The 26,208-nt window shown below is 40.5% G+C and overlaps 1 protein-coding gene across 18 annotated transcripts in view; it reads left to right on the top strand.

Annotated features, from left to right (window-relative positions):
* The first annotated feature begins 5,695 nt into the window (after window positions 1-5,695).
* Window positions 5,696-26,208, top strand: part of KDM6A (lysine demethylase 6A) — a 181,199-nt gene continuing 160,686 nt past the window's right edge. For 9 of the 18 annotated variants that reach the window (XM_070289937.1, XM_070289925.1, XM_070289938.1 and 6 more), the window contains exons 1-2: window positions 5,979-6,220; window positions 6,441-6,504. In XM_070289937.1, coding sequence (XP_070146038.1) covers window positions 6,060-6,220; window positions 6,441-6,504 — 225 coding nt within the window. In that variant the 5' untranslated portion in view covers window positions 5,979-6,059. The other 9 variants (XM_070289929.1, XM_070289931.1, XM_070289930.1 and 6 more) reach the window with 3 other exon arrangements.

The following is a 26,208-nucleotide window of genomic DNA, read 5'->3' on the forward strand; positions in this document are numbered from 1 at the left end:
CCGCTTGCTACAACTAGAGGAAGCCTGAGCACAGCAACAAAGACCCAGTGCAATGAAAAATAAACAAATAAAATGCTTTAAGAATATATTCTTTGAGCTTGGTGCCAGCTACCGAGCCCAGGTGAAAGGAAATCTGTTTAAAGCAGTATCACTGACACCAGTAGCAACCCTACTATTTCTGTGCCTAAAACACAATAACCATTGGTATGATTCTTTAGGTAAGCCTTACTAGGCTCTTCATGATTCTGCCTAATTTTCCAACTCCCACTTCCAATTCTTTCCTTCCCCTTTTGTTCACAGCCATACTCAACTTCTTGAATTCACCAGAACTCTCAAGTTCTTAGGCTTCTGTGCTTTGGCAGATCTGTTGCAGCTTCTGTTGGGAAGACACTCACTATTGTAACAATCCTCCAGCCCCCAACAGTTCATTTTTTATTCTCCAGGCGCTTTATCTGCTACCTCTAGGTTGATAAAGATGCCTCTTCTATGAGCATCCACAGAAATTTGCGTAAAGTTTATAGCACTCATCAGTATTTTATAGGATAAAATTTATTCATATGACTCTCCAAGAGTTCAGGACATGGACTGGATCAGCTTGGAAAGTTTTCAACCATTATTTCTTTGCATACATTTTGGGCCTTGATATATTTCTCCTCTCCTTCTTGGACTCTGATAACACAGATGCTAGATCCTTTGTTACCATCCCATAGATCTCAGAGGCTCTACTGTTTTTCCTATTTATTTTCTCTCGGTTATTCGAATTGGGTGATTTCTGTTGCTCTGTCTTGAAGTTCTCTGATCCTTTCCTCTGTCCCCTCCATTCTGATGATGAACCCATACGTTGTTTTAAATTATGGTTATTATGTTTTTCAGTTCTAAAATTTCTATTTGGTTCTTCTTTGTATCTTCTATTTCTTTGCTAAAACTTCCTATTCCTCTGCTAAGGCTTTCTAGTTTTTCATTTGTTTGGAATGGATTCATAATTGCTCACTGAAACATTTTTATGACTGCTTTAAAATCCTTGTCAGAGAACATGAACATCTGATTCACCTTATTGCTCACATCTGTTGACTGTCTTGTCTAATTAATGTTGGATTATCCTAGTTCTTCATATGAGTGATTTTTCATTGAAACCTGGACATTGTGGGTATTATAAAACTCTGGCTCTCATCTAAATATTCTTTTTTAGCAGGTCTCTTTTGATATCACTCTGTTGGGGAAGGGAAAGCACTGCCTTGTTACCACCAGGAGTAGAAGTCCAGGTTCCCCACTCAACCTTGATTAACACCGATGGAAGTGGAGGGTCTCCTTGTTACTACTGGGTGTGAACTGAAGTTCTGGCTTCCCGCTAGGCCTCCACTGAGACCACCATGTCTGAAGTTGAGCATGGTGAGAGCTCAGTCATTCAGTCGTGTCCAACTCTTTGCCACCCCATGGACTGCAGCTTGCCAGGTTCCTCTGTCCATAGGATTCTCCAGGCAAGAATACTGGAATGGGTTACTATTTCCTCCTCCAGGGGATCTTCCCAACCCAGGGATGGAATCTGCATCTCCTGCATTTGCAAGAGGATTCTTTACCACTGAGCCACCAGGGAAGCTTGTCTGGAGGTGTAGGTGCCTCATTACTGTTCCCCACATTGCTTCCATAGGAGTGGTGGCCTTGTTAGCACTGGGCAGTGGTGACAGTTCTGACTCTTCAGTAGGTCTTCTTTGACACCAACTCAACAAGGAAGGGAAGTGATGCCTCATTAATGCTGGGTGGGTATGGAAATCTAGGCTCCCCAGTGTAGTTGGTGGTGGTGGGGTAGGATTTGAGGTGCTTCTTTACAGACTGGCAAGGGTAGAAGTCTAGGCTTCTGGTGGGTGTGGGAGTCAAGGCTTCTTCCAGAAGTCCCAAAACTATTCTGACAACTGAAGTTTTTGTAACAGGTTAAAGTCTGTCTGTACTTGGCTCCCAATCTCTCCTCAGCTCTAACCCTATATTTGTTTTTGTCATCAGTATGTTTGGACATGAGTTGGATAATTTTTTTGACACTGGTAAGTGTGGGAAGGGCTAAATTTATCTCTGATCCTGATTTAAAGGATAAGTATAGTTCTATTTACAAGATTAAATAAATCATGACTGTTATGTGAGTTATTATTATCTGCATAGGTTATGTCAGAGAAGGCAATGGCAACCACTCCAGTACTCTTGCCTGGAAAATCCCATGGATGGAGGAGCCTGGTGGGCTGCAGTCCATGGGGTCGCTAGGAGTCGGACACAACTGAGCGACTTCACTTTCACTTTTCACTTTCATGCATTGGAGAAGGAAATGGCAACCCACTCCAGTGTTCTTGCCTGGAGAATCCCAGGGATGGGGGAGCCTGGTGGGTTGCCATCTATGGGTTCACAGAGAGTTGGATACGACTGAAGCGACTTAGCAGCAGCAGCAGCAGCATAGGTTATGTGGCACTGAAATTATAAATGAACTACATATTCCTAAGTAGTTCAGGTTAAGAATTTAGTTGTTTAAAAGGAGTTAAATTTATTTTCTTATAATTGAGTGGGTTTCTCCTCTGACAGTAATTGATGGTAACTGCATAAGTATTAACACAATGCTGCTACAAATGATGTACTAACTAGTCCATAATCTGACTCAGCATAATACAAATTTTATATATTTTAAAAATATCGATTTATCTACCTTATCTATTAATCATATCAACTTAGTAAATTCAAATTATTCTCTCCAGCTTATAGTTTATTAAGTTATAATTATTAAATAAGAATCAGTACTAAGTGATATAAGGTTTAATTTTAGAATAAAGGAGAGATGTTGCAATGTTCATTGGAAGGACTGATGTTGAAGCTGAAACTCCAATGCTTTGGCCACCTGATGTGAAGAGCTGACTCATTTGAAAAGACTCTGATGCTGGGAAAGATTGAAGGCGGGAGGAGAAGGGGATGACAGAGGATGAGATGGTTGGATGGCATCCCCAATTCAATGGACATGAGTTTGGGTAAACTCCAAAAGTTGGTGATGGACAGGGAGGCATGCTGCGGTTCATGGGGTCACAGAGTTGGACACGACTGAGCGACTGAACTGAACTGAATCCCTCCCCAAAAAGTATATTAGGACTGCCTATGTGTTGGGCTTATAGGAAAGCTGGGGAGGGATCAGGAGAAAGTGATTGGTAAAGTGGTGATCAACACATTTAGAACCCAGAATGTGAAAGCTAGATTTTAGAAATTCGAAACTTCCTATTCTTTTGAGGTCTTTGAATGCATATGATATATCTGGCACTTTACCTACCTTATGGCATTTAATCTTCAAAATAATGCTATTTTCTCAGATGAGGAAACTGGAGCTCAAATTAGGCTAACTTGTTGAAGGTCACCCAGCTATCAAGTGGCAGACTTAGGATTTGAACCTAGATCTGCATGATTTCACAGTTCATGCTCCTTTGGTTCAATTGCTCTACCTTCTATATGGGTTTTCAGAGCCACTTTTCATAGAAATTATTATTAAAAAATAATCTATCCTACTTTCCCATTTCTCTATTCAGTGAAGGACCTAAACCTTAAAGGCTACATACCAATTGTACATGATATAAACTATGCTAGACCGAAAACATTACGTAGTGATATAAGGACTGTGTTACTGTATAAAAAATATCTCATGCTTCATGATGGATGACACATATCTGTAACTGAACTAGACAAAGAGTTCTGGCTTAGAGGATAAGTAACTTTACCAGGGACACATAGCCTGTGCAGAGAAATGATTTGCAGCCAGGCCTGCCTGACTTCGACCCCACCCACAGCATCTACTCCATGCAATTCCGCAGCAAATACCAAGTAATGATTATGTAGTGAAAAAGAAGGTTTTGAGGGGTTGGAAGTAGGCAGCCTCGTAATTCTTGGAAACAGCCTGAGTCAAGAACCACCAGCTCCCAGAAGACTGTCAAACACTGGCAGAATTTCTATCTCTGCTTGTGCAAGTCTAAGTGTGTGTGTGTGTGGTGGTGGTGCTGGGGTGTGGGGAGACAGTGGTGTCAAAATCTCCCAGGCGTTGAAGGTCATCTGTTGTGAGAAAGTTTACAATGAATGTATTAATTTAGCTGTAGGAAATAGCCTTGTATACTCACTCATTCAAGTAAAATGGAAGGAATACCATAAAGCGTGGAAGAGGTGTTTTACAGAAGGTGATAAAACATGAAGCATAATCCATATAAAACTATAGTTAGTTACTAGTCTCAGGGAAACAATCTAAAACTGTGTTGGTGTGCAAAATCAGTTGAGATTTCCACAGCTTCTCACTGAATACTGCTAGGATTACTGAGTCAGCACTGAATTGTCTTCATTTTGAAATCCAACTAAATATACCTTGTTTATTGGTTACGTTATTGAAAATAGAGTCCATGTTTATGAAGGAAACCTTGTTTTCATCTGTCCATTAATTTGTTCCTATCCCTGAAAACTGGAGGTGTGCACTGTAACAGATCTGTTACATGAAACTTATCTCATTAAATATATCTTTTGCAGAGAGTAACAGACCGAAGGCATTTTTTCTTCTCCCAATTATACTATGGATTGAAAGGCAGAGTAGTGACTTTTATTTGCATCTCAGACACGGTCAGAACAAGAAGGTGTTACTGTGGTCTAGGACATGCTGTGAGGGGTAGAAAAGGGTTTTCTGGGCTGAAAGCTTCCCTGAGGATCTTAATTTTGTCTTCTCTCAGGCCTGTCTACAAGCAGTCCCAACTCCTCCCATGAAAGCCCCACTAAGATCACAGCAAAAGAAAGCAACATTCTGGAGATAACCGCTTAACAATTTTTCGTCACTGCTTTTTCGTATAATACTATAATGAACTACTGGTAAAACACCGGTAGCATGGAAAATTTGGCTCCAAAGTGCCGCCAACAGACCTTTGGCGGTGGGGAGCCGTGGTCAGCGAGCCAGAGCCCCGTGGGTGACTCTTCAATCCCTCTGGCCGGGGGTGAGGGGGCGCGAGCGAGGGGATCCGGGCCGGCAGCGCAGGCCTGGCCTAGGGCGGCGTCCGAGCCCCGGGGCACTGGGCCGACAGCGGCTTTTCGAGCGCGCTCCTCGCGGAGGCCATTACTTCCAGCAGTGCAAAAAGTATGCTTTCTTCGGAGGGCGGAGGTCAGGGGCCTTGCGCCGCCTCCTGGCGATGTGACCTTTAACAGGCCCTCGAGGGCCCGGGACACGCGGAGCACAGGATGCCGGAGCCGCGGTCGGGGACCACCCCGGAGCTCCTGGGCAGCCAAAGGCCGTCCATGGCGTCCTAGCTCACTGCTCACGCCCGCCGCGGGCGGTGACGGACCTCGCCCTTCCCCACCGTTCCCCTCCCCCTCCCGAGCCCGCCGCGGCTCCCCTGACACGGTCCGGACCCTCCATTCTCTGCCCCAGTATATTTAACTGGCACAACCTAACCCGCTGCTCCCTCTCGGTGACAACCCTTCACCCGGACAGACGGACCCAGCAGCCAACCATCGGTCAGAATTGGCGGGCCTCCTGCTCCCTGTAGGTGGTGGCCTCGGTGGGCGGGGCTCGGGCAGCTAGCAAGTTGAGTGGAGCCACGGCTGACGTGAGTCAACAAAGGTCACGTGAAGCGAGCGGGGCACTTCGATTGGCTGCACCAGCCGGGCGGGGAGGGGGGGTCACGGCGGCGGCGTGGGGTTCGCTGTGTGACACAATTACAACAACTTTGTGCTGGTGCCGGGGAAGTTTGTTTCTCCAACGAATTCCCCCCACATCCCTCAACCCCGCACGCTCCGGCCGTTCCCGCTGCCCCCGCCCGTGGCTGCCGCTCGCCCGCCCCCGCGATGTGACCCAACAAGCCGAGCCGCCGCCGCTGCCGACCCGGGGGCTCCGCAGCCCCAGCCGCCGCCGCCTTCACCGCCGCCGCGTTGGGATTTTTCGTCGCTGCCGCCCGCGGCGGAGGAGGAGGTGGCGATAAAGTTGGTGTGCGGGTCCCGCGCGGAGGTTGGGGGCGTCGTTGCGGGCCCCGGCCCGCGGGGGGGTGTCAGCTTTGGAGTTGTGAATTCGCTGCGTTTCCATGAAATCCAGCGGAGTGTCGCTCGCTACCGCCGCCGCTGCCGCCGCCGCTTTCGGTGATGAGGAAAAGAAAATGGCGGCGGGAAAAGCGAGCGGGGAGAGCGAGGAGGCGTCCCCGAGCCTGACAGCCGAGGAGAGAGAGGCGCTCGGCGGACTGGACAGGTATGGGTCGCCGTCACCCACCCGCCCGGTCGGCTCCGGACGGTTGGCGCCTCTCTTCGGGGAGGCCCGAGCGCGGTTCGCCTCTGGCGGCGGCGGGGCGGGCACCTGGGCTTGGCGCTCTCGGTGCCGTATCCGCCGCCGCCGGGGCCTCGGGATCGGGCAGGGATGGGTAGGTAGGGTTGCCGGAGCTCTAACGAGCCGCGTGTGTGTCTCCCCACAGCCGCCTCTTCGGGTTCGTGAGGTTTCATGAAGATGGCGCCAGGACGAAGGCCCTACTGGGCAAGGTAAGGCAGCCGCGGGCTGGAGTGCGGACACCGTCTCCCCAGCCGGCGCCCTGCTCGTCCCGGGCCCCGCGGCTCGGCCGGCGCTCATTGTGGCCGCGAACTAGGGCCGAGGGGCTTCCGGAAAACTATTTTCTGCTTTTGGTCTCCCCTTACCCCCGGATCCCTCGCTTGCTCCCTTGCGAAATCGCTCTCTCCTCTCGTAGCTGGAGGAACAGAGACGGCAGCGCTTTGGGGCCGAGCTCAAGTGGGTCGACAAAACTGCCTGTTATTTTACGGCTTTGGGGGAGTCGACCGATGATCTCTCCGAGGTGCCTGTTTAGGGTCAAAGGCTCGTAAATGTGTGCGGATTTCCCCACATTTCCGACTTACTTGCCTCCCGTGGTTTTTCTTTTCCGCCAGGCAGGCTGTTCGGGAAATGTACTGTTAACCCAACGTTTGGGGTTTTCTTGTGTCCCTGCTCCCAGAAGGAAAGTTGCACGTAGTTTAGGGCAGTGAAGAGTTTGCATGGGGCTGTTGACAGGCATCTCAAGGGTTATGGTGTTTTACCTGAAGTTGGGTGACTTGTTTACTTTTTGAGTCTTTCTGCTATAGAAATCCTGCAGTTACTTATGAATGTGTTTTCTCCTTGGAGCCTCGTTTCCTGTGTTTCTCACAGGGGAGGCCGAGGGGAATTCGGGGTGCAGACTCTGTTTATTTGTGTGGAAAGTTGTTGGCACTGTCATTTAGTTAAGTAATGGCTGCTCCTATCGGCCCAAGATGGCGGGACAGGGTGGGAGGAGAAAGTGAAGGGGGGGGGTTTGGGGGAGGGAGGAGAGGTAAACATGGAAATAAATAGTAGCGATGAATAGGCCTCTACTTCGGAGTGTGTAGCTCGGTGGGTGATTAATAAAAATTATCCAAGATTATTTGCATCTAGCATTCTTGCACCTTTCTCAAGCTTGGAAGCCGCATTCATAAGCCTGGTAAATGCTTATCAACCTGTAGCACATTTAGTTATCCATCCGTAAGCTATTGAACAAAGGCAGCGGAGTCTCGATCTGTCTCCATCAGTTTGTCTCTTGACCAAAATCTGATCGAAATGATATTTGAATGCTCGGTTCTTAATTGGGACCGTGAAACTTGGAGTGTGCCGCGATAGGTGTTGCATCCATTAAACATTTTCTTTTCTAGATGAAATCAGTAGGTTTGCATTTGATACCTAGCATTATTCTTGCAGTTGAGAAGGAAGTTTGAAATGACTAAAGCCTTGCATTTTATTAAGTTGATTTAAAAAAAAATACGGTTATCCCGAATTTTTGTCTGCAGTTTGGAGTCACTAATTCTTTTATCTGTAATTACACTTCTGTTTTTGTTTCAAAGTAACTTAAGTGTAAGGGGTTTCGAACACAATAATGACCCAAAAGCTAAACTGAAATAATCGTCAGTAAGCTCAGTCCCTTTGATCCATAGAGAAAAGTTGAATTAAACTTTGACTATGTAGGTATTAATTGGCTTCATTAAAACTATCGCCGGAAAAATGAATAGCGACTAGCTCTGAAATGATTTAAGCATAAATGATTTAAACCTTGAAATTTCTTTTCAACCTGCGTATTTAAAATATTTTACTGAAGAATACTTGACTGTTGTCAAAGTTGTCATTTCAAAAGATTAAGCAAAATATTTAAATTTAAGAAGCATTGTATTTTGGATTGATTATCTCCGGTCTGGTAGGGGGTTGGTAAAATGGTCCGCAAATAGAATACATTTGGAATAGTTTGGCCAAATCTATTGTTTTGGTTAGGATTATGAAGAAATAAATGGAATCTGATGTTATACGTGGATAATGTGTAAAATGCTAGTTGATTTTATGTCTCAGAATGCTTGTATTTAGATGGATTCACAGTGAGTGGATCGTGCTTAACATTGTATTTCAGATTGTAATATTGAACTCTGTAGTTAGTATGCACTACTGACTTTAAATTGTAAAATAACATTTTCAAGTATTTGTGAAAACGTGCTTTACTTTCTTGATGTTTGACTGCAGTAACATAAATGAGAAACTTGGGAAGGTTCATTATATTTTGTGGCAGAATGAAGGCTTCATAAAATACTGGGTAATTTTGATAAACTACTAAATATTTTGTTGAGCTAAAGGAAAAAAAAAATCTTCATTACTTTAGACCCCATGCCTGTGAGGTCCTATTTAGATCAAGACTCATTAGCCTTAACATTAAAATAAAACATTCTAGAGTATGTGCTTGCAACCGCATGCAGTTCTTGGTTGCATCTTTGTGAGCTTGAACATAACAGTGAAATGTGTAATGTAAAGCTTGATATTATATGATCTCTCACCATGAGTTTGGATTCTGAATAGAATGAATGAGCTGGAATCTTGCTATAGGAAGTATTGAAATATTTAGTTTCATCCATCTTTTGAACAGCCCTGGTAAACAGTATTTTTTTTGTGTGAAATGTTGAGCTGTGTTGGTTTCAGAATTCTTGTTCCCTGAAAGTCTTAAAAATGAGAGCTGGCTTTTCTTTGTTGGGGTTGGTTCAGGCTGCTTACCTAAGGGCAGATACTGGAATTAAATAAATCACAGGACTCTTTTTAGCTATGATTTTTGTCATTACCCCATCTGGCTGTCCGCCCATCAAATTGAGTCGGCACCTTGTATAACTTTTCTTTCTGACAGAAACTTAGCTCTTACTACTTGCTTTTAACATTTATTCATATACATTATTGAATATTCTTTCAAGTTTTTAAATTAGGTTTTAAAAAAGGTTAGCTCTTGACCTAAAAGATTTGGAAAGTTTAAAACATTTACTAGTAAGTATCTCTTCTTTTCCCCCGAACTTGTAGGTTCCTTTTCTAGTTGGGAGGATACTTTATCCAAACTGCTGATTTCTTTTAGTAGCTGAATGCATTTGTCAGACTAATTTATATTGGAGTCATTGAAAGAATTTCTGTTTGAATGATTTCCATTTGATATACAATGCTTGGGGGTTTGGATTAAAGAGAAATTAGTAGTACATGTATTATTTTGTAGTAGTACCTTTAAAATATCTTTAAAAGATTGTTAATAGCAAGTAGTTGCTTAATCAGAGTTCTTGAAATATAGCATGATCTTGACCAATTTTTTCTTTAATGCTGACCATCTTTTGGTATCATAATTCAAGACACTTATTTTTTTAATTACAGTGGAGTTACTGAAAAGTAATTAAGAAGTGAAACATTTTAACAGGAATTAACTATGGTGACTTAGCACATTTTAAAAAATCTTTTGGGTTATTCTTGTTTTCAGTTAATAAGGATTTGTGTTAAAATATATATTAATGTATAGCATGAATATATTGATAGTGATACTACATTTGTATTTATATTAATTATATAATGCTAAAGGGTTGGAATCTTTTGTCAAGAAACTATGCTAAAATACATAGTTGTTACTTTGAAGTACCTTTATATCATTTTTAAGTTTGTGTTAAATACTGTTGGGATTTTTTTTTTTTTTTGTAATTTTAATCAATAGATTATGTAGAATACCTGAAAGTAATTTCTCCCTCATTGCAAGCAGATTCTTTACCATCTTAGCCACCAGGGAGGCCTATGGATCATTTACTATCTTAAAATGTATGTACTTTAAAAAAAATACTTACTACTTTTTCCTAGGAGATAATTAGCATGAAAATAGTTGGAATTTAAAATTCCGGGGGCAGTGGAAGTAGTTTAAGATCCATTAAAGCATATGTTTTCCTAAATTTGGTTTGCTTGCATGTTAGTGACTATAGACTACCACTGTGGTAGTGGTCAGTTGTGTCCGACTCTTTGCGATCGTATGAATGGTAGCCCACCAGGCTCTTCTGCCCATGGGATTTCCCAGGCAAGAAGACTGGAGTGGGGTGCCATTTCCTGCTCCTGGGGATCTTCCCAACCCAGGGATTGAACCCACGTTTCTAATGTTTCCTGCATTGGCGGGCAGATTCTTTACCTCTAGCGCCACCTGGGAAGCCCAATGTATATGGTAAGGGAAAATTATTAGGTTAGTTGTAGAAGGTGACTTTTTTATACTACAATATTTGGATGTTGATATTTAAAATTATATTCTATGTATATGTTTTGTTTGCTGGCACTTTTAAAGGAATATATTCATTTCCAGCGCTAAAAGAGATGAATGTTTGGGTTACAAAAGTAACTGCAGAATAATGTCACACTTCTCTGTTTCAAAATTAGGTTTTTAATTTGATGCATCTTATAAAAGTATTTTCAAGTTTGAAAAGTTGTCTTGTAAATTATAGTCATTATTATTTACCTGGACAAAGTCTCAGGCAGTTGCTATACATTTCCTAAGATTTTGATAATTTCTTGTAATAAAGCTATAGTCAGAGATTATACAAAGAGCTTGCTTATCTGGCCACACATTAGAATTGCAGGAATATATAAACTTGCACTTTAAGTTCTGAATTCTTTCCCCTCACCGGATAGCTCTTTTTGTACAATCAATTACAAATTGAAATGACATGGGAACATTTAACTGCCACCTCTGTACATTTCAGGTTGTTAAAAACTGTGTGAGAGATGAGTTTTTGTGATGTAGGTGGTAAAGTGGAATGGTGGGCCATGCACTTTGAACCAAAGTGAAGGTTCAGTGCTTGGCTAGCTACAGAGTAAAAATATCTTTTTCGGACTTGATTATGTAACATTTTAGTTTTTATTTATGTAATAATAGTACTATTTTGCAGATTTGAAAAAGTTTACTTTCGGTTAAGCTTACTTTGAAACTCATTGTGATGCTTTGAACTCTTTGCAATTGATGTTAATGAATTAAAACACTGTGAATTAGTATTTTTGAAATGTACCCAGAGATCTAACTTATGTTACAAAGACACCACTAGATTGTCAAAGAATTGAAATGGTGGTTATTTAAGGCCCACATGTATTTATTTGTAAACTAGTTAATTAATGAAGTTTAATGAATACATGATCGACAGTCTTACGTACTCATATCAAAGCCTCACATACAATTCTATCAGTTTTCTCTACTGGTTTGTAATTTGTCAACGGTAAATTAAAGCAACAAATAATTGAGTACACTGAATACAAGTCGTCTGTGCAGGAAATACGGAGATAATGAAGATATCCCTTGTCTGTATTGAAAACTTACCGCTCCCTTAAAGGGTGAGGTAAGTATGAGGATGACTATCACCAAAACATCAGTGGCTGAGGGAAAGGGGAGTATCCTGAAGGTTTACGATACAGGTCAATTTAACAATTTACAAGTTAGAAAGGGTTATTTTTTGGCCATCTTAAAAACATTGATTAGCAAGCATGAACAAAAGCAGTCACAGGAACCTGTTTGTGAAGCTGAAGGGAGTACCAGTGTCTATCAAGGACCTTGCTGGAAAGGTGCTTTGGTGGCACCTGTTACATGCAGTGTTACCAGCAGTAGACATTAGCCCCAGAATCACCTGGTCAGTGGTGGAACACAGGGCTGGATGGGACTCTTAGGCTGTGTGTGCACTGTGGACAGTATTGGGATCCTGGATTTGCTGATTCTTAGGCCCGTTCATGCAAAAGTGGAGATGCCTTTGCACTGTTTCGAGCCAAGCCACATTAACTTGAATATCATTCACTGCACTAATGAAACCTTACTTCTGATATTCCTTATGCTTCCTAACACATTCTCCTGACTAAAGTAAAGGCAGGAGAAGCATTGGCTTTATAGGGTGCTGTCCTGGCTCCTGTCTTCCTCAGGTCTCTTCTTTGTAGATTTAACTTTTCTGGACTGTGTATTCCTGATTTGGGAATTTCAAAAGTTAACTAAGAGGCCCTGGATTTTAGATTATTGGAGTTAACTTGAAAAATTATCCAATAGTTGCCGGGTTAAAATTAATGAAAGCTCATGAGACAGCATATCCTGATATATTTCATTTTTTTTTCTTGAAACATTTGAGAATTTATATTATGTAACATTCTGTATCAGACATTTAAAACTCAATTATTTCACTAGTATTTTACAGTACATGAGTTAAATGGGGAAGGGGTGTTCATATTTGTGAGATAATTGCACAATGGCTTCTGGGCTAGCTTGATTTACAGACACCCTTTTGCATTTATCTGGTCATTTGTTTCAACAAATTGTGTACTTTGAACACCAAACCCCGGTAGAGAAAGACAAACCAGGCTCTTAGCTCCTTGTACCTGGGGACTCTTGTAATCTGCACCTTCTTTCCCTAGATAGGTAGTGCTGGAGATGGGCAGGACATTGATGGCTCCTGCAAAAACACTCCTTGCTTTCTCGGATCCCCATTTTCAGTTTACTCTTGGGGCAGTTGTAAGTTGAGTTTCAAAGTTCTACCCGCCATTGGGCCTTAGCGGAATGTCTCCTATTAATAGGATTGGGCTTGTTTCTTGATTGTGTTTATTGGAGATGGTATTTCTTGACTTCTTTATTAGCACGGCATCTTTTAATTTTGTTTAGGAACGCATGGTTTAAAATCAGATTTTTGCCTTTAGCAGACGTTCAGACGGTCATCTGCTGTGTTTTCTCTCAGTCTTTCTCATTTTGTAGTAATGCTTACCTTTGTTATGAGTTCTTAACTTGAGATCCTTGAATGAACGTTCATGGGTCAACTTTAGGAATTTTCTGACCAAGTTTTGGTAAGATATTCAAGAAGTAGTTAAATAATAATCATATTTGTAGTACAAAACAGCCCTAGGGTGAGGAGGAGGGGAGATTTTAAACTAGATTTCTCTGCTGTTGTGATTTTGTTTTTTAACCTTAGATGTGCATTACCTTTAAAATAAGTAAGCATGCTGATAATGAGTATACCAGAATTATATTTTGATTGATTAAAGATGGGTTTTATACTGGTGTGTGTATAGTTAGAGATAGCTGTGAAGTCCTTTTTGTCACGTTGGGATACTTCTCATCTTAATGGTCCTTCAGTCAGGATAGGGGTAAATGAAGTAGAGATGTGTATACTGTTTGGTCCTATTTCTTTCTTTCCTCACCCTCACCCTGGTCCTGTTTCTTTGCATTTGTTTACATGGTTGTACTCTTTCTTCGTTTTGATCTTTAGCATCTGTTTCATTGATGACTTTATTTTTGGGTCTAATTTGGCCCAGGATGACATTTGGGACCTAATTAAAAACTATAACCTGGAAGGGTGGGAGTAATTCCTTAGTCAGAGAATTTTAGGTTTCTCAGCCAAATTATGGGCTGTTTGCCACTTCTGTAAGCTTTCACTTATTTTCTCTCACTCATTTCTTTCTTTTATTTTATCTTTACTTCTCTACATTTCTAAAACAGTCATCATTCTGTTGTGAATGTGTCCTTGTATTTTTGTGGTTTTGTCTGTGTGGCAGTATTTTGTCTGTTATAATAAATAAAATATACTACTACTAAGTTTATTCTCATGAAGAAGGTTGGGCTGCTTCCCTGGTGGCTCAGATGATAAAGAATCTGCCTGCAATGTGGGAGACCTGGATTCAATCCCTGGGTTGGGAAGATCCCCTGGATGAGGGCATGGCAACCCACTTCAGTATTCTTTGCTGGAGAATCCCCATGGCAAGTGTATTATATAAGATCATCTAGTTTATTTTAATTGAGAACAATGGAAGGAACCATTAGATAAAGGAATCTAAGATAAATTTATCTAAGGAATCCTATTTAGGTAAAGATAAAGGATTGTTTTCTCACTAGATCTATTGTATTGTGTTCACTAGATCTTTTTCTTTAAAAAAAAAAAAAGAAAGAAAGAAAGGAAACAGTGTATTAGAGGAAAGGTTCAGTATTTTGAAAAGCAGAGAAAATCAACCAATCATCACCAATCATTACCCACCTTCAACAATTTTCAGCTCATAACCTGTCTTGTTCATCTGTATTTTACCCTGTGCTGCCATTATTATAAAGGAAATCTCTTAATCCATAGATATTTCAGCTTGTCCCTGAAACATAGGGCTTCCCTCATAGCTTAGTCAGAAAAGAATCTGCCTGCAATGCTGGAGACCTGAGTTCAATTCCTGGGTTGGGAAGATAACGCTGGTGAAGGAAATGGCAACCTACTCCAGTATTCTTGCCTGGAGAATTCCATGGACACAAGAGCCTGGCAGGCCACAGTCCATGGGGTTGCAAGAGTCGGACACGACTAAATGACGACGACTGAAACAGCCACAATGCCTTTATTACACATTAAAAATACCTTGTTTATTTATTAATTTTTGGTTGTGCTGAGTCTTCGTTGCTGCATGCGGGCTTTTTCTAGTTGTGGTGAGCAGAGGCTACTCTTTGTTGTGGGGCATGGGCTTAAAATAACTTCTTAATATCAAATATGATTGAGTCTTAATTTTTTTTTGCCTTATGGAAGTTAAGAATTAGTTGCTTGGGAAATAAGTAGCGAATAGATATTTAGCTGAATATATGTGAATTTGTATTATAGTATTGTGGTGGAACTCTGTAATATTAATAGATACAATACATGATAAGAGATAATTTTTTCTAAGAACTTTGTGAATCTTAGTTGTTTGAGTCTGTTTGGATAGTTTATTATTTAGGGACAATTTATTTTTAAGATAAAATAAGCATTTTAGGTTTTAGAATTTCAGGTGTTAGAATGAAAACTAGAAAAGCTTTTACTTTGTTTGATTGGTTTGTGAAATATTTGTTAAACTGCTGTGAGTGACGGACTCTCCCAAGTCCTGGGGCAACAAGTAAGACTTGGCCTCTGTCCCTGCAGTCTGTGGAGAGAGATGGACAGAGTGACTATTTGATATTGTAAGTGCCGTAATCAAGGTGTATATGTAGTGTTCTTTGAGCTCTCAAATGATGGCACAATTAAAACATTTAAAACTTTTGATTGTTGGTAATTTAAACTATCCCTACAAATTCCCAACGTTTTGGAGCAGTTAGTTTAGGCTGGAGAAGTGGGTAAGAGAAACTGCACAAAGATGTAACATTTTGGTCTTGGTTATCAAACGTGAATAGAATTTGAGCAAGAGGAATAAGAGGGCAGAGAGTTAGAGGTATAAAGTTGAATGGTGTTTGGGGAATTGTGAATAATTTAGTGTGGACTCAGAGAGATTAAGGTTGTCCTAGTGGGATAGGTGATTGCAGCCATGAAATTAAAAGATGCTTACTCCTTGGAAGGAAAGTTATGACCAACCTAGATAGCATATTCAAAAGCAGAGACATTACTTTGCCGACTAAGGTCTGTCTAGTCAAGGCTATGGTTTTTCCTGTGGTCATGTATGGATGCGAGAGTTGGACTGTGAAGAAAGCTGAGCGGTGAAGAGTTGCTGCTTTTGAACTGCGGTTGGAGAAGACTTGAAAGTCCCTTGGACTGCAAGGAGATCCAACCAGTCCATCCTAAAGGAGATCAGTCCTGGGTAGTGTTTGGAAGGACTGATGCTAAAGCTGAAACTCCAGTACTTTGGCCACCTCATGCGAAGAGTTGACTCATTGGAAAAGACTGTGATGCTGGGAGGGATTGGGGGCAGGAGGAGAAGGGGACAACAGAGGATGAGATGGCTGGATGGCATCACCGACTCAGTGGGCGTGAGTTTGAGTGAACTCCGGGATTTGGTGATGGACAGGGAGGCCTGTTTGCTGTAATTCATGGGGTCGCAAAGAGTCGGACATGACTGAGCGACTGAACTGAGTGGGATAGTTCGGTTCAGGAGGTAATTGAGCATGTGGCCCCCATCACTGTAGATCATAGGAAGTTTTGAGGAGTCACTGAACTCAACTCTCTAATGAGGGGAAGTGAAGTGACATGACCAGGATATTATTGACTCCAGTGAGAGGGATAAAGTGGAGAGGAAAGGGATCCAGTTGTTAAATACTGATGGATAGATAAGACTACATGAATTTTAGAATATAATTTTGTTGCTACTTATTAGATGTATATCTTTGGGCAAATTATTTCATCTTTCAGAGGCCCGATTTTCTTATCCGTAAAATGGAAGTGGTGATAGGTTTCTGTCAGGCTATAGCATTTTACGGAGAAAAGAGATGTAAAGTGTGTGGCAGTAGGCCTGCTGTGGAAGGCTCAGCACAAGATGATGTTACCGCCTCGGAAAAGACAATTGTTAAAGCGAGTCTATAGTTTAGGAATGGGGTGGGGGGTACAGAGGCAGATTTGAGATCTCTTGAAAACACTCTTCCTTGACTTTCCTAACGTCTGACTACTTTGGCTTTCTGCATCTCAGTCTCCTTTGCAAGGAAATTCTGTTCTAGATCTTTACTCTGTCTGCTCCCAACTTGTATGTATGCTTGACCGAACTTGATTACTTTACCTGGTATCTTGAAGACATCTTAAACTGAACATATGTAAGCTGAATTTATCTTTGGTTTTGATGTTCCCTGTCTTAATAAGTGGCACTTATCATTTCCCTTGCCAGAAACCTTAGAGCTGTTTTTAACTCCTTTTTTTTCTTAGCAAGTCCTGATAGTCAGCAAATCTTGACATTTCTACATCTCAAATTTCAAATCTGTTTTTCTCCATCCTCAATGCCACCATTCTAATTGCAGCCATGGTCCGATCTTTGACTTCTGAAATATTTGCATGCAGATTTTTTTGAATAGATATACTTGGAATAGTGCAAAATTGTAAAGTTACATAGAGGAATTTGCAGTAAAAAGAGAATCTCTCTCCCACACCATCTCTGGGTTAGATATTTCTTATTCTCAGGCAGCCACTGATAAAAGCTTTGTTGGGTAACTTCATATTTCAACACGCACAAGTATATTCTATTATATACCTTTTTCCCACACAAATGCTGCTGCTGCTGCTAAGTCGCTTCAGTTGTGGCCGACTTTGCGCGACCCCATAGACGGCAGCCCACCAGGCTCCCGGTCCCTGGGATTCTCCAGGCAAATGAGACCATACTATATTCAAGTTGTTAAAATGCTTTGTTAATTTTGCTGCTTGCCATATGAAAATATTACTTGTTTTTATATTGAATTGTCTTGGACTTGAGAGTTCTCTCATTCAAATAGTGAGATGTTGGTCAGGAGGTTGGTTTGGTTGATTAAGTTACTTTGAAGCCGTGTTACTACTTTTATATGTGGTATAAAAGGTAGAAATTCTTCAACACGCAAAAGTTTTAATTGAAAGTATGTTCACATGTCTTTTCCTACGGTAGAAGTTGCTTAATTTTATATGCCGTGAACTCAGTTGAAGTAATTGGCAAAATTTGCCTTCATATTTTGATTTTATTGGTACGACTGATATAATTTACTCCCTGAATGTTTAAAGAAGTAGCCATAGTTTATACCACTTAATATCTTATATTTGCAGGAGTCACTCACCTTCTTGACTTATTCTTGGTTTTTATTATAGAAAAAGAAAAATAGGTAAACTTGTATTCTTGATTAGTCACAAACAGTACAGGGCTTAGTGTGTTGTTATGGGCCTCCCTGGTGGCTCAGATGGTAAAGAATCTGCTTGCAATGCAGGAGATAACAGGTTCCATCCCTGGGTCAGGAAGATCTGGAGAAGGGAATGGCAACCCACTCCAGTATTCTTGGCTGGAGAATTCCATGGACAGAGGAGCCTGACTGTCCATGGGGTTGCATAGAGTTGGACATGACTGGGCAATTAACACTACTAGTATGTTATTTTATGTAGTCACTCAGTCATGTCGAACTCTTTGTGACCCCACAGACTGTAGCCCGCCAGGCTCCTCTGTCCGTGTAGCCCGCCAGGCTCCTCTGTCTGTGGAATTCTTCAGGCAAGAATACTGGAGTGGGTTGACATTCCCTTCTCCAGGGGATTATCCTGGTCCATGGATCAAACCCAGGTCTCCTGCATTGCAGGCAGATTTTTTACTGTCTGAGCCACCAGGGAAGCTCTCTAGTGTGTTACTAATTTGTAGCTTTGTTTTCATTATATATTGACTGGTGGTGGAGTTGGAATGGTGGTACTTTAGGTTTTTGAGGTTATTAACCATTTGAGGGCCAGTGTAGCTGTAGAGATTTTGTATATGATTTTGGAGAGTGTATGGTTTCCTTTAAGCCCAACTGTGGACTCCATTGTTTTCAGCTATTTAGTTTTCTCTATTCTTGGGTAGAAGTGTTAACAATAAGAGTATGCTGAGAAGATAGAAAAGCTTTAATACCACTGGATTGGTTAGGCTTAGATGCCATGGTTTATATCACACGCTTCTGTGGTGTTCCATGATCACTGCCATATTCTGTCACATTCTCCTCTACTGATTACAAGGGTGCTAGGGGAAGAGAATGTGAATTGATCCCTAGAGAACTTATTGCTCTAACTGGAAAAATCTTTGTAAGCACATGCGCCCTTAACATAGTTAATAGGCCTTAGAATTGTTTCTCAGCCTGGGTGTTCAAAATACTGGCTTGATTGGGAGGCTGTGTGATATACTGGAAAGAACAGTGGATCAGAAAACTGAAGACCAGTGTTTGAGTCTGCTGCCTACTTTGTCAACTTGCTTAATTTTTATGGTCCCCAGTTTAGCCGTCGGTTAAGATGAAGGGCTACAGATTAAGAATTTCCAAAGTGACTGTCTAGCATCAGAATTCTAGGTGGTGGTTCATTTGAATTTTTAGGATTGATTCAATTTTGGAGATTTTGATCCAAAAGGAGGGCACAATGGAACTTTGTTCTGGATTGTAATTTTCTTTGATTGCAGCCCCAAGCTTTCAAGACCAGAAATGAATGCAGGCACATAATGTAACTGAGAATTGTATGTTTTGGTTAGTCTAATATGATAAATTATTCAGTTAGTCTTTGATTGATTTGAAAGTTAGCCTTATTTATTAATGGTGTTTTGACTTCTCCAAACTACTACTTTTTTATAGTTGGAATTATTTATTAGGTCAAATCTGATGTTTCTAATTCTAGAATATGGGTATAATTACTGTGTGTTTACCTGTTTATTAGGAACTCATGACAGGGCTAAATGAATTGTCAGACATGAATTGATAAGAAATGTCACAGTAAATATGTACTATTAGGTAGAGACATTTGGGTGTTAAAGATAGTAAGGCCCCTCAGTTTCCGTAAAAGTAGCAAGAATTGGCTTTAATTGAGGAACTTTCCAGACTATTGAATGTGAACTTTTATTGTTGAATTTGGCTCTGTGTGTGTATATGTATGAGTATATTGTGATTATATGTTTACTCTAAGCTTGTTAATCAAAAAGATAGGTCTGGAGTTTGTACCTTAGGTTCAGAGTATAACTCTTAAGGAGAAACTTTTTCTGTAACACTTTTTCAAAGTGTTTATCTATAAATGGATAGATAAGTGGGTCTTCTGTCACTGAAGATATTCAAATTTGCTCATTGACACTACTTGGCCAGGATGTTATAGACAGCATTCAGACATCAAAGGATAATATTTACTGTTATCCGTAAAGATGATTCAACCCTTAGTCAGGATTCTGTGAAAAGAAGTAGCTGGATCCTGAACATTTGTTTTGTTGGATTTGGTTGTCCTTGCAGAAGTGGACAATACCATGACTGATTCATAATCGAGTGTATATATTTCTGTAAATTGCAATTTTTTTCTATTTACTTTATAAAAATTGACTGTTTATTTAGAAACAATTGTAGATTCACATGCACTTGTCAGTAATAAGAAATCTAGTACAATGTCATGACCAGGATATTGACATTGAGATAGTCAAGATACAAGCCTGTTTATCTCAAGTATCCATCACGTTGTCCTTTAGAGCCGTATTCACCCACCCCACCCCCACCCCCAGTTTCTAACCCCTGGCAAGCACTGATCTATTCTGTTGCTATAATTTTGTCATTGAAAAAAACATATAGGTGGGATCAGCGTATGTATCGTATAGTTTGTTCCGTGTTGTTGATGTACCATGGTTTCCTTAACCATTTACTTGTTGAAGGAGACTTTGAGTAATTTTTAGTCTGTGGCTATTGTAAATAAAGTTGCTGTGAACATTTTTGTACAGGTGTTTTTGTGAGCCTAAGTTTTTCTGGGATAAATGTCCAAGAGTGCAGTTGCTGCTGGTTGCTTGTTTAGTCTTATAAAAAACTGCCAAATTGTTTTCCAGAGCAGCTCTACCATTTTACATTCCCATCAGCAGTTCCTACCAGTGTTCTAGCTTTGTTGCACCCTTCCCAGGATTTGGTGTTATTATTTTTTTTATTTTCCATATTCTGATAGCTGTGTAGTGATAGCTCATGGTGGTTTTAATTTGCATTTCTCCAAAGGCTAGTGATGTTGAATGTCTTTCATGTCCTTATTTTCCTTCTGTATTCAGAAGGAAATAGTCACCTCTGTGGTGAAATGTCTATTCATGTCTTTTAGATTATTGATTTGAGACCTTTCTTTTTCTCTGATGTACAAATTTAGTACTATATATTTTCATTTCTGCACTGCTTTAGTTGTGTCCCACATATTCTCGTATTTTCATTCAGTTCTATGGGTTTTTAAATTTCCTCTTCAGTCCTTGGAATATTTAGCATGCTTCCCTGGTGGCTCAGACGGTAAAGCGTCTGCCTGGAATGTGGGAGCCCCGGGTTCGATTCCTGGGTCGGGAAGATCCCCTGGAGAAGGAAATGGCAATCCACTCCAGTACTCTTGCCTGGAAAATCCCATGGACGGAGGAGCCTGATAGGCTGCAGTCTATGGGGTTGCAAAGAGTCGGACACGACTTCACTTTCACTTTCAGTATGTTACTCAGCTTCTGAGTATTTGGAGATTTTCCTGTTTTTACTGTCACTGATTTTTAGTTTTACTGTCAGTGACTTTTTAGCTTGATTCTGTATAATATTCTGTATAATATTCATTCTCTCAGTTGACATGTGTTTCATGACCCAGGATGTGGTCTCTCTTGAGGACCGTTCCATGTGTGCTTGAAATGAATGTGTATTCTGTTGGATGGAATGTTATATACATGAGAATTCGATCTTTTTGGTTGATTTTATTGTCCAGTTCTTCTATATGCTTACTAATTTTCTGTCTAATAGTTCTACCAATTAATGAGAGTGTGGTATTTCTATATTTCCAACTATAATTGTGGAGTTGTCTGGTTTTCCTTTTATCAGTTTTTGCTTCTTTTTCTTTGAGGCTCTGTCATTTGATGTGTACATAAGTTTGTCATATCTTCTGGTGGGTTGTTCCTTTTATCATTATGTAGTATCTCTTTTGCTCTTGCTAAAATGGCTAGTAATTTTATTTATGCTTAAGTCTACTTTATTGATAATAATATTGCCATTCTTGCTTTTTAAAAAAAAAAACAATGTTTACATGTATGTCTTTTTCCATACTTTAACTTTACCTGTTGTATTTAAGGTGAATTTTTTTGGGGGGGAAGTACAACGTATTGTTAGATCATTAAAAAAAAAACACTCTTCCAGTCTCTTTTAATTGGTATAGACTGTTTATACTTAAGGTAACTGTTGATATATTAGAACTTCAAGTCTGCTAGTACTATGGCTTGTTCGTCTTTCTGGTTTCTTTCATTCTTGCTTCTTTCCTCCTTGTGGGTTATCTGGATATATATTTTTTTATTCCATCTTGATTTGTAGTGTTTTTAAGTGTATCTCTTTGTATAGACTTCTTAGTGGTGATTCTCGGTACTGGAATATTCATATGTAATTTATCGCTATCTTCTGTTGTGGATGTTTTACTACTGCCAGTGAAGTGCAGACCTTAACTTCCATTTAGGCCCTTTTGTCTGCCCTCTTATGAAATGTAATTTTCTAAAGTGTTTTCTCTTAGTAACATTGAACATCACACCAGATGGTGTGATAAATTTTGCTTCAACCAGCAAATATGATTTATGAAACTCATGCATTGTATAATATTCTTATTATACTTACTCATGATCTTATATATTCCAATGTTCTTTTTTCCTTTCTGAAGTCCCAGCCTTCTGCTTTCATTTCCTTTCTATTTAGAGAACTTTTCAAGTCATTTTTTCAGGATAACTTTATTTCCCTTCATTCCTGAAGGATATTTTTGCTGTATATAGAATTCACAATGTACCGTTCTTTTTCTTTTAGCCATGGAAAAGGTGCTATTTTTTTCTGTTCTCTGTGGTTTCAAATCAGAAATTTGTTGTCATTAGAATCTGTGTTCCCCTGTAATTAATTTATTGTTTTTTTCTGGCTGCTTTCAAGAATTTTTCTTTGCATTTAGTTTTCAGAAATTAAGTTACGATGGATCTTGGTGTGGATGTCTTTAGTTTTATTTATCTTGGTGTGGGTTTCTTTCATTGAGTTAATGTGTTTCACCACAGCTTGGAATTTTTTAGACATTATATTTTAGAATACTTTTAAAATCCCACCTTCTCTTCTTCTGGGACTCTGATAAGAATTTTAGCTCTTCTGTTTTTGGGTCCCTGTAACTCTGTCCTCCACCCCCAGTTCCCCAGTCCGTTTCCGCTTTTAGGTTGGCTAAATTCTATTGATGTTTGCTCTCTCTGTTGTCTGACACTTCTGTTTAGCCTGTCCAGAGAATTTTTATTTTGAGTATTAAATTTTTTAGTTTTGTAATTTCCACTTGGTTCTTTTAAAACAACTTTCCTGAGACTTAGCATTTTCTAATTTGTTTCAAGAGCAGTTAAAATAGCTTGTTAAAGCATTTATGTTGACTAAAACCTTGGTCAGACTTATGATGCAAGGCAGGACTGGATTCACCATAATTGACTCCCGCTCCCCAGAGATGAAAAGCTATTGGGCAAATTTGGTTGTATCTACTCAAACCACCCATAAACTCACCATTCCAAATAACTTAACTTTCCTGCATAGTCGGGCACCAAGGTGCCAACATTAGTGAGATCCGCCACATCAAAATTGCCAACTCAATGGAAGGCTCTTCTAGTAGGCAGGTTACTGTCACTGGTTCTGTTGCCAGTATTGGTCTGGCCCAATATCTAGTCAGTGCCAGGCTTTCTTCTGAGAACGGCATGGGCTGCAGCTGGAACAGTGTAGGTTTACTTGTAACTCTTTCTGCTGTTTTCCCATGATCCAGCTGTGTAATTTCCAGTCAGTGATTCCAAGTTTTAGATAAGTTGTAAGTGTTCAATTTCTGCACAACTTTATCATCCGCTACTAATTAAAAAATCATTCTCTGCTCAGCTAATAATGCTGGAATCCATATTTAGTTTTATAAGCTTTTCCCTATTTTTAGTTTTGTTTGGGGGTTTTGGCTTAGGAGTTTTATCCCTGTTTGTCGATAAGAAATATAAGAGTGAAATGTTAATAAACTTCAGTGTAGTTGTGTTAATGTCAAGAATTTAAAAATTAAAAAATGGATTGGTTAAACAAGATCTTTGTCAGATAGTTTATCAAAAACTTGGTTCATCTCAGTGTTGAATCTGTTGATTGTTTTCTCTCATTCACTTTATAGTTTTCTGGTTTTTGGTATGGTGGGTGATTTTCAGCTGTGTCCTGGACATATTTGATATCACTTTATGAGAATTCTAGATTGTATTCTATTTTTATAATAGGTAAAAATCTTTGTTGAGCTGTAATGCCAGGACTGGGTGGCTATGTAGATTCACCTTCTGACTGGGCCCTACTGACAACCACCCTGGGAAAAGTAAAGCAGTGAATCATACTGTCTTGGTATAGACTGATGGGATGCAAGTTCAACAGCTGCCTTCACTGATAATCTTCCTGACAAAAGTTGGGCACCAGTTTACACCACTTTGTTGCCTCTGAGTATGGGGGGTATAAGAACAGCTTCCTGATGAGTCATGCTTCTCAGCAAGAGAGAAGTAGTGGAGGGCTAATTCACAGCACTCTGATGCTGCAGGATGGAGTGTCAACTCCCCACTTGGTACCACTTCCCCTGAGCTGATGCCAAGTGGTGGTGGGAGCTCATTTCCCTCTGGGCACCTCTGGCACCCAGAGAATGGGTGAAGTGGATTGTTGGCTGCGTCATCTCTTGACTTTTGCATCCAGTCTCACTGCTGGTTGGGTGTGGAGGTTCACCTTTCCACTAGTCCCTGCTGACTCCAGGGATGGGGAGAGGGTGGACTGCTGACTGGCTCCAACTCAACACTTTGTTCAGTCTCGATTCCAGATAGAGTGCTGGTTCAGCTCTTATCTGCTTCTTGCTGATACCAGGTGTGTGTGTGTATTCCAATGTAGGGGTGACTAATCCTGCCTTGTGCACACAGCTTTTTGGGTGGTGGTTTCAGCAGCCCAGCTTGCCGTTGACCCCACTGACACTACCTTAAATGGATGAACCTGAGCACCATTGGGTGTGAAAAAAGATAAGCTCTCTTTCAGTTTTGCTGTAACCCAGCACAGGATTATTGGCGCCACCCCTCTGGTTCTGCAGGGCCTGGAAGATCTGCTGCTGCTTTCCTCATCCATACCATCTTGGCAGGGGAACTGGAGCACCCCTGTGTGAGGGATAGAAGATCAACTGCCTGTTCTGATCTGCCAACACTATCCTAGTAGGGGACTTGGATTGACACCACCTGCTCCCCAGTCTGGCTGAGAGGAAGAGAGTATGGAAGATTAGCTGCATGCTTGACGTCACTGAAACTGAAGGGTTTGCATGGAGGGTTTTCCATTGGGGTTTGGGTGGAGTATGGTGGATATTGCAGAAAAGATTTCTTTGGGTTAGGAGGAAAAAGCCTTTTCTTGGGGCTTATTTGCCTGTGACTTGTGATGGTGAAGCAGCATCCTGAGCTGGAAATAAGGGAGGCAGTAGAACCCAGGGAGCTTAACTGCCTTGTCATTCCTCAAGTTTTGATGTCTCTAAGAAGTCCACTGCCTTTTCCTCATCTTTCAGATACCTTCTATCTTTGGCCAGTATCTCCTATATCTCCTATGTACATCCAGGATTTTTTTAGTTCTAAGAGGGTGTACCTGAGAGGACAGAAGTTACTCCATTTTGGTGGTGTTTCAAGTCCTCCATTGACTTTTATGGTAATTCAAGTTTGGATTGTGAAAATTTGTACCTCAAGATACTCTATCATATGAAGTAAGTGTTTAAAAAAATCTAATTTATAGGTAAATCTTTAATTTGACAATATCCATCATAACATATTTGATCATAACATATTTGCATTGCAAAGTTGTTTCCTTGTATCAGGGCTTGACCTATAGCTGTTACTATTTTGGGGACAAGGTTTAAATAACTACAGTGCTTGCTTTTGACCCAAATGGTTTCTGTTACACTCTTTAAAGAAAGCATATATTTAGATGTATAGCAAGAAATGGAAAGATAAGCTGGATTATAGCAGAATGTTACTGTTTTGGTTTGCCATCAAACAGCAGTTAACTCTTTAGATTCCCAAGACAAATATACAAATAGAACATTCTACTTCACTTGCCATTTTAAGGCCAGCAGAACAACATAATCTTTTCCAAATTTGAAAACACTTAAAACGGACAACATGATTGAGAAGTTTTTAGTAGGAGAGAGGTGGTATAGAATTTTTTTTACCAGGGAGCAACCAGGGAAGCCCCATTGCGTGTTTCTTTAAACCTTTTTTTAACATTAAAAAATATTTATTTTGGCTGCATTGGGTCTTATTTGCAGCATGTGGGATCTTTAGTTGTGGCATGCAGACTCTAAGCTGCTGTATGCATGCAGATCTCGGTCCCTGACTAGAGATTGAATTGAACCTGGGCTCCCCCTGCATTTGGAGTGTGGACTACCAGGGAAGTCCCTTACTTGGCTGTTTTTACTTCACATAGAAGAAAATTAATTTAACAACCAAAAATGTATTTGTTTACTTAGGTAGTTAACCTTTCATGGTGCTCT

Source organism: Ovis canadensis, chromosome X (assembly GCF_042477335.2).
Source record: "Ovis canadensis isolate MfBH-ARS-UI-01 breed Bighorn chromosome X, ARS-UI_OviCan_v2, whole genome shotgun sequence".
Classification (NCBI taxonomy): domain Eukaryota; kingdom Metazoa; phylum Chordata; class Mammalia; order Artiodactyla; family Bovidae; genus Ovis; species Ovis canadensis.